Source organism: Athene cunicularia (genome assembly GCF_003259725.1).
Source record: "Athene cunicularia isolate RWA chromosome 23 unlocalized genomic scaffold, athCun1 chr23_part1, whole genome shotgun sequence".
In the NCBI taxonomy this organism is placed as follows: domain Eukaryota; kingdom Metazoa; phylum Chordata; class Aves; order Strigiformes; family Strigidae; genus Athene; species Athene cunicularia.
The window spans coordinates 1,382,494-1,398,563 of record NW_020799130.1 but is presented as its reverse complement, the minus strand read 5'-3'; the positions used below and the strand labels follow the sequence as shown (position 1 = coordinate 1,398,563).

The following is a 16,070-nucleotide window of genomic DNA, read 5'->3' as shown; positions in this document are numbered from 1 at the left end:
CACCGAAATGACGGGGCAGGGGTGGGCAGAGGCCTTGAGCTGCTCTGCCCGTCCCTACCCTCCCTCGGCCACGCATAGCCCCCTGCCTCAGTTTCTCAAGCTGTGAAACTCCTGCAACAAAACCCGTTTCTCTGAGATTTGTCTCAAATAACGAGCCTGGGGTTGCTCTGAGGCTCCAGATCAGCCGCAGATGCCCCCGGGGAGGCGATGCAGCTGCAGGCAAGAGCTTCCCCCCCTCCTCCAAAAAAAACTGAAGCCCAAGTCCACAGCTGGGGGACACGGAGCTCCCTTGCCCACAGCCACCACCTCTGTCCCTCGCCATGAGCGGGCACCTGCGAGGAGGCAGCAAACCTCAAGTGATGCTGAGCAGAGGGAAAGGGCAGCCCTTGGGAAAGAGTCCCACCGGGACAGGGAGGGAGCAGGAGGAAAAAAATAACCAGCAGAGCTGGCTGCCACAAACACGGGGGCAGGGACCCAGCGGGGCACCAGCGGCAGAGGGGCGGCAGGTTTCTGTTGGGGGACAGTAGGGCTGCACCCGCCCTGATGCCAGGCAGAGCTGGGTTCGGTGTCTGGGGAGGGATGGGGTGGGTTTATTTTGAAGGCAGCTCCTGCCACGCTCGTGGGCAGAGGGGGTGGGCTGGGGAGCCCAGGGGATTGGGCTTTTCGGGTCCTCCAGTGACACCGAGCAGGATGAGCTCCAGCACAGCCCCCGGGGCCAGGCAAGAGGTGCAGGGACAGAGGGTGAGTCTCCTCCCTGCTCTGAAAAATCCATGTCAGGTGGTGCTGCCGGGTCCCTTCTGGCTGCTGTGGTGCTAAAGCGGGTACCCGACAGCAGCCAGCCCCAGCGACAGCCACCGTCACGTCCTCCAAGGACTCCGCTGGGTGGGAGCTGGTCCTCTGCTGCAGCAGGAGGTACCGTTAGCCCAGGTGTGGGTGCAGCTTGAGCCCCGGCGCTGCCGCTATTCCACTTTCCAGTGAAATGAAGCAGGCAGAGGCCTGGGGGGACACACACACACACGCCGTACCTGGTCAGCAGACCCGGGGCAAAAGCCCTTGGGGGCTGAAAGCTGACTTGGAGTCGCAGCAGCTCACTGTGGTTGTGCTAAAGCAGGGGCAGATGAACAAACCAGGGGTCAACGCGCAAGCGCGGGGCTGTAGCACGAGGCCTGGCCTCTCCTGCCGCAGGGCAAGGAGGGGACATGGCTGTGGGTCAGGAGGGCTCTGGGCACTGCCGGGGGCTGCGCTGGCACACGCCAGGGTGGCTGGAGCAGGGGCAGTGCCACGTCCCCCAGCACCGGGCGAGGGAGGACTTCCCCTTCCTCCAGAGAGCCCAGCGGGCTTAGGAACCATCCCACAGCTGAACCTGGAGAAAGAAGCAAGCTGAGCAGCAGCAAAACATCTTCCCTGTTTATTTGCAAGAAACATTTTGTTTAAAAAAATTACTTTTAGTCTTGATCCAAGTAACACTGCAATCAACAAACATTGTTAAACTAAAGTTCAGAGAGGTTGGGCAGCCCCGCTACACAGAAGAACGAAGAAAAGATTTAACAGCAAACTATTTTAAAAGTAGAACGCAGCGTTTGCCTCAAACATCTCAACCGGCGTTTGAAATCTGTTACAGAAGAAACCAAAACTCAAGTGAAACTGATGGTTCATCTAGCAGATGTCTCAGCTTTTAACTTCCCCACATGGGTAACTTGTAGCCAGCGCCTCTAATTGTGGAATCATAACGCATAGCAGTGCAGAAACCTTCCCGAGCAAGGTCAGCCCTGGGGCTCGGGTAACAAACCAGCCGCGGTATGAGTGACGCCACGGGGGAGGAGGAGGAGGAGGAGGAAGAGAGGATGGCGAGCGATTCCAAAATAACGGGTCGGCTCCACGCGCACACGCCCTGGGAGAGCTCTGCGTTAACGGGGGCACCGAAGCAGACGGGCCGTCCCGTCCCCCGGGGCAGGGGGGTCCTATGCTGGGCCAAAAGTTTCTGCCTTCGGCCTCGGAGGGTCTCCTCGCCTCCGTCGGTGTCACAGGTTCTGGTGCTCCCGCGCGGCCGGGCCGTGGCACCGAGGGTTAACGCGGGGAGAGGCTGCGCAGCCGGGGAATACTACCGGGAGGCAGAAGTCAAGGGGAGCTGGAGCTCGGCTCTGCCACAAACCTGCTCCCCGCGATGACAAATGACCAACGAGCCGCCGGGCGCGGGGGCCAGGCCACAGCCCACCGCAAAAACCGGCCTGGGCAACGCGCCTCAGCCCGGATCTTTGTTACCCCTCAGCGAACTGTAAGGATGAGGAAAACCACCTCGGCTAAGCACAGCTACAGATTTCAATTCCCTCTTCCTAAGCCAGGCCTGCCCTGACACACGCTCTGCTGCTGGCAACCGGCCTCCGCAGGGACAACCTGAGGGCTGAGCCCCACAACCGGCCCCCACCCACTGCGGGGGGGCTCCCCCGGGACGGGCAGGAGCAAAAAAGGCTCAAAAAAGCACAAGCCACAAGGACCAAGAACCAGGCAGAGTCCAACAGCTCTCCCCCAACAGCACAAACCGCTCCCAGGACCACACTGGACCGATCCCTGCGGCTTCAGAACCTCATTTCCTCGTAGCCTGTTCTCCTGGCCCCCCAACACACCGAGGGTGCCATCAGCCGGGCTGGCCCGTGCCCCTCGTGGTGTCAGCCCCCCCGCGGGGTCCCGGGCGCAGGGAAGGAGCCGCGGGGACGCCTGACTGGGAGCAGCAGCGAGACAGAAGCGGAGGGTGGCCCGTGCCGTGACGCAGGCGAGCGAGAGGCAAACCCCGTGCGGGAGGGCAGCGCCTGGGCACGAGGGAGCAGCTGGTGCCTGAGGAAGACAGCCGAACGCCCAGAAAAATAAACTTAGCAGCAGCCATGACTACATTCAGCGAGGGAACGTTCCCTCGCGTTCGATAGTGTTTAATCTTCATCTAGCTCAACACAAATCAGTAGTGCAGCAATATAAATACAACCGAGGAGGTTAAAGCCTTTTGGCTTTCGTAGCTCAAAAAAAAAAAAAAAAAAAAAAAAAGCCAACGAAACAAGTTTCCAGTTTTTAAATTAAACACAAAGAAAGGCAATAAACTGCCCACCCATCCACAGAGGAGCAGCGGCGTCCTTCGTGCCAGCAAGAGGCTGTTTTCTGCCTGAGGCCGGGGGTGCAACTGGTGAGAGCAGCTGAGGGAGCGGGTGTGGGCAGGACCCTGCACCCCTCCCGGGTGGCAGAGCCCCGTGGCCACGACCCTGGGCACCGAGTTCCCTCCCCCACCGGCCAAAGGACTCCCTGCGCTGCCTCAAGCAGCACTTGGGGCTCTGCAGCCCCAGCACCGTGAGGCCACTGAAGCCACCAGCCAGAGGGAGAAGCCGGCTGCTGGGAACCAGAGATACCAGCCCCTGTTTGCCTGGGTTGTGCAAATTTTAAGGGAAAGGAAAAAAAAAAAAACACAAAACCAAAAAAACCACCCCCAAACCACAGTATATAGCGCTACGTAACTGAGATATGGTTAATGTCCAGACTCACGGACGGCCTGGCAACCAACAGAAGGTGCTGGGGCCACTGAACATCATCTCACAGCTTTGGAATTAATTAAGCCAGATGTTAAACACGGGTACCAAGGGTGGGTGTCCCCTCCCGGCCCTGGTACCCAGGGGGAGAGCTCGCTGCAGGAGGGGGGCTGCTAGCCCAGCCCCTTACCACAGACAGGTCAGCTTTCCACATCTGAACAGGCACCGTGTCGTCAACACTCCCAGGGAGAAAAGCCTGCCAGTGATTTAGGACAGCTACAAAACCCTCTCCTACCTGCAAGCTGATGGAGTGTGACCAGAGTGTTTAGATTCCCCCTCCTCTACACTCCAAAAGCAGCCAAGTGCATGTGAAAGGACAAGTCTAAATTAAAATAGTGCTTAAACCATTAGGGAAGGTGGGAGTGAAAGAGAAGAAAGCTGTTCGACAGCACAAGCGGCCCGTGGTAGGCTACTGGAGCCTGAAGGGAGCTCAGAGCACAGCTCAAAGCACAGCCTTGACCTTCCTCCGCTGAGGAGCTCCCACAGGAATGAGCTGGAAGCCCACGGGCGTTTCCTCCGCTGCAGTCTGAGGTGGGCTGGGAGGGCCCTGCACATTCACAGTCGCTCCGAGTGGTTCTGTCCTGTCACTCTCCAGACGCCAGCTCTGTCTTTTCTGACGCTTCGCCCAGGGTTCACAGTCGCCTTCTCCTCCCTTCGATTTCCCTTGAAGTTCAAATTCAAGTACAACCAGTTTTAACTGAATGAAAAGAAACCCACAAAACCGAAGTTATTTTCTGTGAAACAAGTTAGCAGCGTTGTCCTAATCAAACCAGCCTCCAAAGGCCCGTGTAGGATGGGGACGGGAGGGGCCTTTCCCAGGGAGCTCCAGCAAAGCCCGCCTGAGGGGAGCTATAGGATTTCCTCCCTCTGGTTCTTGGGTTTGAGCATCACTTGTCCATTGCGCAAGGAGCCGTTCTGGCTGCGGAGCAGTTTCCCTTTTTCACGGTCAGGCCACGTGAAGATGGCTTCATCGCTGTCCAGTTCAGACTCCGAGTGCATCAGGCTAGTGTTGAGGACTTGGGTTTTCTGTCTGCTGCCTTTGAAGGAGAGAGATTCCCAGGTTAAAACCACTTTTAATACAGGTCAACCACCTCATCTTACTCCACTCCCTCTAAGTCTCCTTGCCCTATCGCATCAGAGGGGCAGCCTGATCAGCCTTCCCTACTTACTCCTGCAAATGCTGAAGCCAAAGCGATGCTGTTTCAGATACTCCGGCAGTATCCGAAGATCACAACGACACTTCAGACAGTGCAAAGCACAACGAACAGGTAGGAAAGCAAATTACGTTACCAGAAGGGACTGGGAGTATACACAGGAGCTTTGTCTCCCTGACCTTGCTCGGGGCATTGCCTAGAAAGCTCTCTGAGGGTTAAGGGCTGTAGTAAAGAGAATACACGGGTGTGAGAGGGAAGATGTACCCTCCCTACTCCCATCTCTGCTCCTCTTGCCTGCAAGAGAGATAAATTAGCAGGCTGAATTTAGATTAATGCACAAGGACGGGAGAGAGACATTTACTGATACTGTCAGCAAAGGAAATATTTTAATTTAGCTTTTCCTTAATGGAGAAATGCAACATTTCCCCTGTTAGCAGAATGCTCCCTGGACATACCTAGCAGGGAAAAAGACTTTAGTCAGCAGCCAGCCTCGGAAGAAGCGAGATGAGTTCAGTTACCGGAGAGCAAACGGTTGAGGCACATTTGCTAGAGACTGCAGAACAATGAGCTCTTTATTTAACAGTGGGGCTCCTCTGCGCGAGGTGACAGATGGTCAGATTAAAGCAGAGTTGGGTGCTGAGGGAGGAAAACACACCCGGGTTTTCTTCAAGGGTGTCTGTGCAGTTGGGACGACCCCGTTTTCAGAGGCACTGTCTGATCAGCTGTTGCTGCAACGCCCTCCGAGGCTGCTGTCGGGCACTGTTCGTTTTGCTGGAACACTCTTAAATGGGATGCCTAGGACGAGCAGTTATTTTCCACTAGCAAACAAGGATCAGGGACTATTTTTCCATGCACAGTTAAAATAATTCCTCCACTAAACAAAACCAGGATGCACATTCTTATTTGAAACACATCTTCCGGCAGCTGAGGCGCTCCCCAGTGTTTGGAGGGGCTGTGCTTCGCACTCTCCCCCCCAACATTTCCCTCCTGGCCTGGTCAGTCAGACAGATCAGTTCAGGTATCAGATACAATCACAGCAAAAACGCTCCAGCCTGCAATAACTCAGTGATCTTTGCAGAGCACCTGACAAGCCCTCTCTAGGACAGCAATGCAGGCAAGAAAATGCTGGCTAAGAACACACCGAAGACAAATGGTCACCTTTCTGGGGTGGGCCAACGGGCCTGTAGCCACACGGAGCACTGAGGACTTTACGGGTCTCCCTCCTAAGATAAGCATCTGCATCCTGGAAAGCTTAGAGGATGAGCTAAAATGTGACACGTTCAGAGTTTGATGCTCACAAGGGCAAGAATTAATAAATTTACGACCAAGCCTTGTGGGTGAGAGAGTAGGTGGCAGAAATAAACTCTCCAGTCACTCCATGAGTGTTTTCAGGTTGCTTTCAGGTGTCCCTTTGCGTAGCAGCCAAAGTCGATCAGTTCAGTGAAATGCTCAGTGACAATGAATTCAGGCTTCGCTGTAGAGCGTGGCCAAGGAACTGCGTATCAGCAAGAAGCAAACTACCAGAACCCAGTGGAAAACTTTAGAGCAAGAGAAGTCATAGTCAAGACTCAGTTTTGGGCTTCCTAGACCAGGCCGGTCCGCGCCGTTACAAGCATCCACTTACTACTTCAGTGATACGAAGTGGAGACGTCAGGACCAGGCCAGTTTCAGCCCCGATTTCGAAACCAAAGAGTCAGATAACTTGACTCAATACCCTCCGCACCGATCGGAAACAAGCTCTTAGATCACCCGAGACTCCTCTGTCAGTGCCTAACATCACGTTTGCTTCACTCTGTGATTTTAAGTCCACTGAGGAAGAGTGTTCTTAGTCAGCATTCTGGAAGCGCTGAGCTCTCCCCTCTCATGTTTTACCTGCTTTGGGATTTGGTTTTAACTCCAGGCTTTCTTGATCCGTTGCATCCAAAATCTTGTATTTGCTTTTTCTTTTGGACTTCCCTTTTCGTCTAAAGGGGAAGAAAAGGAATTAAGAGGCAGGCCATTTCTTAAAAAGCTGCAGGGAAAAACAACTCTGATCTTCAAAAGCTAGAGTACTTGCTTATTTCAGATTACGTTCCTATCACAAAGCCAAACGTTGAAAACATTGCTTTAGTTGCACATTTACAGGCTAATCCAAATCTTGCTTCTTAACTGAACCCAGAGTTCTAGGGCTTCAATGTTTCACTTGAAACACTGACAAAAACGAACACCCCAGGGCTAAGCAGATGCCCTGCTGGGGCGATGGGTTTGAACCTGTCACCTCCTAAGGCAGCTACTTGGCTCTGAAGCACTGACACCGTGGGGGTTACAGCCTCAGTCCCACCTCTTGCAACAGCAGATCACCATCCAGGATAAGATTCCAAAGGCAACCACAATGACGAAAGATGCAATGACCACATACAGCACACTCCACTCTGAAAGCAAAACACCCCAGAGATAAAGACGTTTTGGCACCTCATACAGTTGACAAGTGTGCGCTTTAGGTGACTGTTCTTGGGAAAGGAAAAGAAGGGCCTGACCCTCTGCAGAGTTAGAGCCTAGTGTCCATCCCTGACAGCACCACTAACTCACCCACGGAAGCCAGAGGCTTGAGATCCAGCGTGCACACTCGCTGCACAAGGGCAGTTTTCAATGTGTGCTCATTTATAAAATTTGCTTTCCTGAGGCAGGAAAGCCTCTGTAGGGGCACGAGAGGAAAGAGGTGGGATTTATTATACACTAAGAACAGACTCAACTCTTCGGGAGTGTTCGCTGAGGGGGTCTGAAGAGGAGTCGCTTCCCTATCAAGTCTCACCTGCCTAGGTGGTGACACGTAGTGAGACCAGGGCAGGGACTATCTCCTCGTGTGAGCATCAGGTCAGGGGTACCGGGAGAAAGCAGGTACCTGGTACTCTGCCCACCCCGGGTTTCCAACACTGTTTGCTTTCCGAAGATGAACGACCCCAAGGAGGTGGCACGTACCACAGTTGCTCTCGCCGTCGCCCATCTGCACCCTGAGGAAGTTCTCCATCCAGAAGGGGTCGCAGACACAACGCTTGGTGAAGGAGTCGCAGCGGCCGTGCTCAGAGCAGTTCAGCTGACAGGCTAGGGACCAAAACCAGCGAGGTGAACTAAATGACTTGCACGTGGACGGCGGAGTTCGATTCAGCCAACCCCCGTAGGCTCCAACTTGAGCCCAGTCCCTCTGTAGTTCACCCACAGCTTAGTGCCCATAAAAGCAGTAGGAAGTGCAGATGTAAGCACCTAGGCCTCGTGCCAAACTGGAAAGCCCCACTTCACTAACACCGTAACATGCACAACATGCTAAGAAAACGCTGCCTGATAAATCATGATTTCGATATAAAAGTTACGGAATTGGTATATTCGTTAAGTAAACGTTTTTAAATGAGGTTTGACTTTCAACAAACCTGGACTGAGAGACCGACAAGAAACAAATAGATCCTTTAAAGAGACCAAACAGAACTGAAGAGCGGCTTTTGAAGGCCACAAAAAAAAAAAAAAATCAGGAAATCGTGAAAATAATGACATAAATCTAGTTTAAAACATCTAATTGATCAGCAAACGATCCTCATAGGATGGAGCTCTTAAAAGAATCGCATTGCTAATGTAAAGTTGTAAAAAACAAAAAAAAAAAATTAGAAGGAAAACATTTCCTTCAGAGTGAGGTATGTGCTGCAGAGGAAACATGTTCACAGCTACCGAGATCTGGAGTTTTATTGTTTTCAGTATGACTCTCGTGTCTTTGGCTGTGTTCCACTAACACCACGTTTCAGTTTTGTAAGTATCAATCTGCTTTTGACGTGGTGAATTCTTATCTTCCCAGCAATGTCACAAGTAACCACTTGTGTGAAGTTGAACAGCGAACAGACAGAACCAACTGGTAAATAACTGATTCATGTGTACCCACTGACTCATTTTTCGGTCTCCCATCTACTGACACGTGAAAGCCACTGGGGCGAGCGTGTGTGTGTGCGGGCACACAGGTGTTTTTAGCACACACGAAGGTCCTTATTCTGCAGGCACCTGAGAAGGGACAAAGAGTACCACAGCTCGTACCACAGCGACTCTTACTTACTGACTGTGTTAATCTCCAGCGCCCGGAAGATGAGGAAGTCCGACTGTTGTTTCCGTAGTTCGTTTTTTAGCGTCCAGGCTACCTCTCGTCCTTTGAATATCTGATGGGGAGGCTGGTTCTGTACAAAAAACACCATCTTCGTGCTGGAAGTCAGACAAAAATTATTATCTGCTGCTTCTCCAAACATCAGGTAGAGAGCCGTTCTCCCCACTCTGTCATTAGAGGGACTTACTCAGAATCCCAAATTTATTTGAAGACTTCTGGCTCCAGCTTGAAAAAGCAGTAATGGTAGACCCGGGCATGTGGCAGAAACCCCTTTGGGACGTGTGGCCCATCGTTATCTCAAAGCTAGGACTGGACTGCTCTTCAGTTTGCTAATGCTTTGCTACCAAGCACATCTCGGCGTGTTCGTGCTAAGCCTGCGAATCCCCAAACTTTAAGATCCTGCCCTCGTCATCATCTCCCTGCCTCACAGTGGGATCCTTAGACCTTACTACACATGGAACTTGGGGGCTCATTCAACTGCTCAGCACAGAGCTCCAGCACCAGAGAAGACAGTGAAGGTTTACAGTCTTGAGCAAAGCTTCGTTTGAATGCGCAAAGTGTTACAGCCAGAAAAAAAGCACAGGTGAGGAGGATACTGTATCCCGCATCTTTTATTGCGTTAACTTTACGACAGAAGAACTGGCTCCTCCAGGCTTGCTAGCTTTGCAGAAGCCTGTGTGTCCTTCAGACTTACAAAAGGATGCATGGATGTTTCAGATTTATTATTACCAGTGAGCCTGTGAGTCAACAGGATATTAGTGAAGCTCTCGGAGTACGTGAAAAAAACAGCAGCTGGGGGGAAAAGGATCTTTTTTAAATGGTACGAGTTACTTGGATAGCTGAGGCAAAAGTGGGATCTTAAAGCCATCTGTCAGAAAATAATCTCTGCTCTTCTATAACACTTCCCACTCTTTTTGTCTACTTAATAAACATATAAACAGATGAAGAATTAATTGCAAGAATCCCTTACTTGCCTTACTCAGTGAAAAACAGTGGCAACCGGCCTGCTCACGGCAGAGACAGAAAGGTAACATTACAACAAAGTGCTGGCTCCTCTGTTCTGAGCTCTTCAGGTTTGCACGGACAATGAATTCTGATTTTACTGCTACAGCAGGCAACGTGGACACGAAGAAATCGATACATTGCTGAACTCAGGAAAGTGTAAAGTCTAACTGCAGATTTATTGCGGACTTGCTGCATGACTTTAAGCATGTCCCTTAAATCTTTTTCAGTGCTTTATCTACCTTAAAACTCCTCCACTTCTAGTAAAGATTAAGTGCAATATTGTGCTTATTTCATCAGATTACCATTCTGCTTGTTGCCATGCCACTCACATGCACGTTCAGGCGTCCTCAAACACACCTACAGTAACGAGGGACTGTTGTTAGCACAGAGATGGGTGCAGCTGTTGCTGTGACAACGCTACAGCGCCGGGCGCTGAAGCTTTCTGCAGAGCAGTGAATTTCCCAGAGCAGCCATTTGTGCAGAGGTGGAAAGCTGAACTCAAGTCGGGTACTTTGATGCCAAAGCAGCGTGGCCAGGATCCCGCTGGGCTGAACCATCCCTTGTAGGACCTGCTGGTCACTGCGCTGGAGCTGAGCAACACTGTCCAGGCAGGGAACACGACCCTGGCCTGCAGCCCTGCCTGTAAGCAAACTTCCACTTGTTTAGAAGAGACCAGCTGTAGTTTATTGTAAGCTAAATACCAGTCAAACCCAAGTTTTCCTTATCTCTTCACACAAAAATTATATTGGCTTTCAACATTTTACTTTATGTTCAACTGAAGCAGTTGTGTAGGCAATAAAGCTAATGTATAACCGCAAAGCTGGCATGCAGGACCACTGCACACCTCTGGTGTGGCATCAGTGTTTCACTCCTGCACCGAGCCCCGTTAATTCTCCAGTGATAAACCACAGCTGAAGAACATCCTTCAGATAACCTTCACAATTTTCAAAACAAGGCAAGATTAGTTCTGATTTTACAGATTGGGGGAGAGGCAAAGACAGCAGCAGCAAACAGCTTTTGAGGCCAATGCTCCACCTCCAGAGAACACAGACACCCAAGCCCTGCCTGCCAACACACCTTCGCCCACCCGAGCAAGCAGGAATTATCGATTTTAAGCAACAACTGCAGACATTCCGACTGTCCAATATGCTTCCCAAAACAGCCCTTGATTTACTAAACCCTGAAGCAATCCCCCGCCACGTACAGTCCCAGCCCGGCCCTACCTTTGCTCGGTGTAGGGCTGGATCTTCTGCACAGTGATGTCCGAGTCGAGGACCCCCAGCAGAACGCCGATCTGCCGGATGAACATACCCTTCTGCCTCTCCGTCAGCTGGCTGACATTGACATCCAGAATTATCTCCACAAGGTTATTTTTCCTAGGATCTAGTGAGAATGTGGGTTAATACAGAGCTTTAGAAGTTCTTTCTAACAGACTGGGTACAGGTCAGGTTTCTAGTGTCTTTTCAGAATGTTTCTGAACATACAAGTCTGTGACTTTCACAAGTAAAGACGAGTGGTAGGAGTCAGCCCCCAAGAACCACATCGAAATCCCCAAGAACCACATCCCCCCCCCAGATTTTCGAGCTGAACTAGACTACACATTTTAATCTCACTACACTGAATCCAGATAGAGGGCTTGCTACTGCAGTCTAGGCAAATGTGGGGCAGCACAAACCCCAGCCTCACCGGGTTTGACTTCCACTGTGGTCCTTTCCACATCACTCTCTCCTTTGGCATCTGTTACTCTGAGGTGGAATGTGTAGGTCCCTTCTACCAGATTGGACAGCAGGAGGACAGGATGATGGTCTGAATTATTTAAGACTTCCTGGAAGGCGGAGAAAAATAAGTATCAGGAAACAAAGGATCAAACTAGCAGGATTTTTCAGCATACTTAAGGATATCACTACAGGGTAATGGGTGCAACAATGAGCTTTACATTTCCTCAGGAGCTGTGAATGCTTCCTTTCACTGACTTTTGTGACTGCCATTTAAAAAAGAAACCTCACCCCAGCTGCAGGACTCCCCTCATCCCGGGTCCACAAGTAGCTGACAATTCCTTTATCATCAGAGGACTTGGATCCATCCAACTCGGCTGTACTTGTGGGCAAGGTGATGACAACATTACCAGCAATCTTTGCAACTGGAGGCTTGTTTATCTCTAAGGAAACAGAAAGAAAGCAGATGGAAAAAAAAAACAAATCTACTCCATTAGATGTCCTGTAACCCAGAAATCACTATCTAACCCTGGGGAAAGAGAAGGGAAATTCTGTACCGCAGGATTCAGCTGAAGGTACTGTTCCTCCAGAAAAGGGTAAACCCCTGGCTTAGAAAGGCCATTTCAGTGCTTTCCACATTATTTTTCAGCCCTCCCTTCCCGGTGCTGTGTCTCTGAACACAGGTTTTGCCGAGCTGCTCAGAGACAGCCTGTGTCTCAGGCAGCCCTGCTCACGGCTGGACGTACCTTCTTTGACAATGACGTGGACCGAGCTTTGGCTCTGCAAGTTCCTCTCATCTTTAACTGTCAGAGTAAACTCGTATGTCCCAACTTGAAGGCCCATTACAGTGGCAACGCTGCTGTTGGCATTCTCCAGCTTGACACCATCTGGGCCCCTAACCAAAGCACAGGAGGATCAGTTTAAACTTTGCACAGACCACAGGAGCCAGCCTCACACCAAACAGGAGGCTCAAGCTCAAGCAGAGTTTGTGGGGATGCAAACAGACAGTCGCCCAGAAACACAGAGTCCGTGACAAAAAGCAGAATTGTTTCTCCAGTTACAGCAATAAAATCAAAAGAGTAAGTGCAGCATTCAGAACAAAAAGTATAATTTCTGGTGGTTTAGTGGTTTTGTTATTTTTAAACTAGGGGAGCACTGATAACAGCATTTAAGTAGGGTGTAAAAAAAGTGGTACTTTCAGCAAAATCAGCTTGTGAACTGCACAATAAGCCATTTCTTGAAGAAAAGGTATAGAGCAAAAATAGTTCATTCGTTAGTAAGAGCTTTGCACAGACTTTGCATTAGCAAACAGAAAAAGCTACTGCAAGTTGCTCATAGGCTTTTTTCCTGAATTCCCTAAAGCACTTCAGGGAATTCAGAGTCTGAAGGGAATCATGACGATGAGAAGGGCACGGCCTCAGTCAAACATGCTGCAAGGGCATCAAGTTCAAAGACCCTGCTGCTGTTTGATTACAAGAGTCAGTCAGCCAGACCACACGACACTGCTGTGATCGAACGTGGCTGCTCTCCTTGACAAGCCACAACCATGCTGAGAGCAGGAATCGGGCCTCGGGATGAAGGCAAAGCTATTTCTGCAGCTCTTCCAATTAAACATAAATCCCTGTCTCATTCTAGTCACTGGTTAAGCTTGTCAGGCCCAGTGTGACCAGGAATTAACACGAGGAAGATGTGTGGAAGTGTGCCTTGTTTCAAATGAAAGACCCAAATACTTGCACAAGAACAGGCTGGAAGATGATACACACCGTGTTTTCTCCCAAAGAAAGGAGACTATCTTCTGGTCATCTGAGCTCTTGCTGCCATCTAGAGTGGTGCTGTCCACAGGAAGAGTCAATTCCTTATCTGGGCCAGCATCCGCCTTTGGGGGCTTATTGTTCTCTGGAAAAGGACACAATATTTTTCACATACATGCCATAAAAGGTGGCGCTTAAAACCCCAGCACTCAGAATTTTCTCTGTGATTCCCCAATATATTTCTTGCCCACTATCTCAACCGTGTACTCGGAGAAAGCGAGGTTAAAAGCAGTTAAGAGTTCAGATCAGTGTTTCATTCCCACATCTGCAATAAAATGAGAATGAAATCTAGGAGTTCTGACTTCTGCTCTCATTCTTCAAGTACTACTCCGTTTTTCTGCAGGACCTAGCACTGTGGGCAGGGACAGCTGCTTGGAAATACAATCCTGTTGTGGTGGGACAATGTCGATTAGACTACGTTGCGTAAAATAAGAGAACAGCCTAGAAAGGCAATATGCCTTATTCATTTATCAGTAACATACCAGTCTAGGAAGGTCCTAAATTGGGGCAGCTTTTCTGCAAGCAGCACGAAGCTATCATAGGACCTAGACTGTGATTGCTGCTCACCAATAACCCCCGGACTGGAAGTGGCAAGGGCATCTAAAGGCAGCTTACCTGGCTGGACGATCACCGTGACCTCCGCAGTGGACTGGTGCCCAGCAGAGTCAGTCACTATTAGCTGGTAAGTGTAATCACCTTCTTGCATCGCAGAGAGCTGTAAGACTGGTGTCCTCACCCCCTTTGAGAAAACATATTCAGGTATTATAAAGAATCCTCACACAGAGGATAGACCAGGGGACTCTGCAATTGTTGTCAGCAGGTTCTAGGGGCTGTTTACTAGCTCCTGCTATGGGCCAGAAGTTGGTGCCACTTCAGCGTGCAAAGCTCTCGCAGCTAAATTCATGCACAGCAACAAGGACACTCTTGTGGAACATAACAAGAGTAATGCCATACATCTGACCTCTGAGACTCAACTTGAGCAAAACCTCTGGGGAGCCCTGTGCAAATCATACACCTTGTGAATCTGATTCACGGACGTTCTTATTCCGTAAATTTGACAGCAGTAATAATCCTTAAAAGAAAAATGATGACATGGAAACAAGCTTCTACTGTCTAGTACTGAGGAGCGTCTGGCCAGTATCAGCAAAGTTGAGACTCCAAGGTTCAACCCAGAAGATCCAATCCCTTGTGTTTGTCCAGCTACGGAAATGCATGACCACAACAGGTGTCCTGTGCATCTAAATACCATCCTGACTGATAGCTCCTAAAAGAGCACACAGCCTGGCTTCCACACCTGCTGAGAGCACTTAAGCATCCCTATTATACTGTCATTGATTTAGCCATCACTGATGTTCTGAGAAGTCAGCAACTGAACAGAGAAAGAGCACACTCCCCTAGCAGCCACAAAGGTTAAAGCGAGATACGTGGGTGTGATCACGCTGTGCGGAGACCTGTTGTGTGGGACATCAGAATCCAAAGCCAACGAGTTCCCGTCTCTCTCAATCCTCCATTCTTCAGCAGTATTTTAAACTGCATTGCTCAAAAAAGGAAAACAGGCTGCCCATGAAAACCTGTGGCTAGACTGGTGACCAGTTCAGTCACTAAGCCATACCAGCTTCACATGGATTTATTTTTAAGTACATATTTAATCGTCAGATGCTGGCTCTGTGGGATTATGAGAAACATCTGCTAACAGTCAATTAAAAATGGTTTGTTACAGAAAAAAAAAGCCAGCTAGTGAGTAACCGAGGTGGAGTACCAGAGACCTGCACTGACCTGCATCTCCATCACCTTCCCTTTGCTGTTAGGGCTGAGCAGCCACTCGTAGCTGACAATGCTGTGATCATCGGTGCTCTGATTCCCGTAGAGGGTGATGGAGTTCTGAGGCAGGGTGATCACTTGGTTTGGGCCTGCGTTTGCCACTGGAGGATAATCCACGGCTTTGTTCACAGTCAAGTTTGCAGTGGTGGAGTTGCTGGCACCATCCGAGTCCACTACTGTTAGACTGAAGGGTGGAGGGGAAAAAAAAAAAAAGTGAAAGCAGTGAAGAGGCATTATTATCAGAGCTGAATAGAAAACACTGGCTAGAGTTAAAAATTAAAATGAAATGAAAAAGAAGAGTTAGAAACTTAAGACACTTCTAAGGACAGGATAGTAATTTTTTTCTGAAGTGAATAAAACCTATGGTTTGAGACAACTGTGATTTCTCTGGATAGAAACTTCCCCCAAATGCCCAATTATCAGCCTCAAAGCAATGCAAGAAATTTAACAGCCACATCCATCTCTCACTGGAAATCTACCAACTAGTTCCAAGATAAAACTGTACTAGTGAAATATCATCAGCTTTCAAGTACAGAGTTGTGATGGAAAAGACCTCCCTGAGCGCGACACTGCCTCCTGTCAGAGATGTTCGTTAACAGGGACACACAAGTTCATCACTAATCCACAAGTGGCCTGACCACAGCACGCTGCCTCCGGGGCCACAAACCACAACTGCTTTTTGCTGAATCAAGGTCTGAGCATCGATCTGATTCCTTCATATACCAACTGCCTAAGAGGAAAACAGTGTTCAGTTACAGGTACTCGGGTTTAATTTATTCTAAATAGATCTGCTGATGCAGTGCGTGGACATCACACCAAAATGCAGACCAAGGGAAAAAAAAAATTAAAAAATCACAGAGCAAACATTAAAATCAGCT

The 16,070-nt window shown here is 49.8% G+C and overlaps 1 protein-coding gene across 1 annotated transcript in view; it reads right to left on the bottom strand.

Moving 5' to 3' along the window:
* Positions 1-3,493: 3,493 nt before the first annotated feature.
* The window catches only part of KIAA0319L (KIAA0319 like), a 31,909-nt gene continuing 19,332 nt past the window's right edge, over positions 3,494-16,070 (bottom strand). The window contains exons 9-20 of the mRNA XM_026863272.1: positions 15,148-15,376; positions 13,987-14,110; positions 13,324-13,456; positions 12,307-12,455; positions 11,852-12,003; positions 11,532-11,670; positions 11,069-11,228; positions 8,796-8,938; positions 7,682-7,804; positions 7,044-7,134; positions 6,596-6,687; positions 3,494-4,606 (exon numbers count right to left, since the gene is read on the bottom strand). Coding sequence (XP_026719073.1) covers positions 4,419-4,606; positions 6,596-6,687; positions 7,044-7,134; positions 7,682-7,804; positions 8,796-8,938; positions 11,069-11,228; positions 11,532-11,670; positions 11,852-12,003; positions 12,307-12,455; positions 13,324-13,456; positions 13,987-14,110; positions 15,148-15,376 — 1,723 coding nt within the window. The 3' untranslated portion in view covers positions 3,494-4,418. The remainder of the gene's footprint in view (positions 4,607-6,595; positions 6,688-7,043; positions 7,135-7,681; positions 7,805-8,795; positions 8,939-11,068; positions 11,229-11,531; positions 11,671-11,851; positions 12,004-12,306; positions 12,456-13,323; positions 13,457-13,986; positions 14,111-15,147; positions 15,377-16,070) is intronic.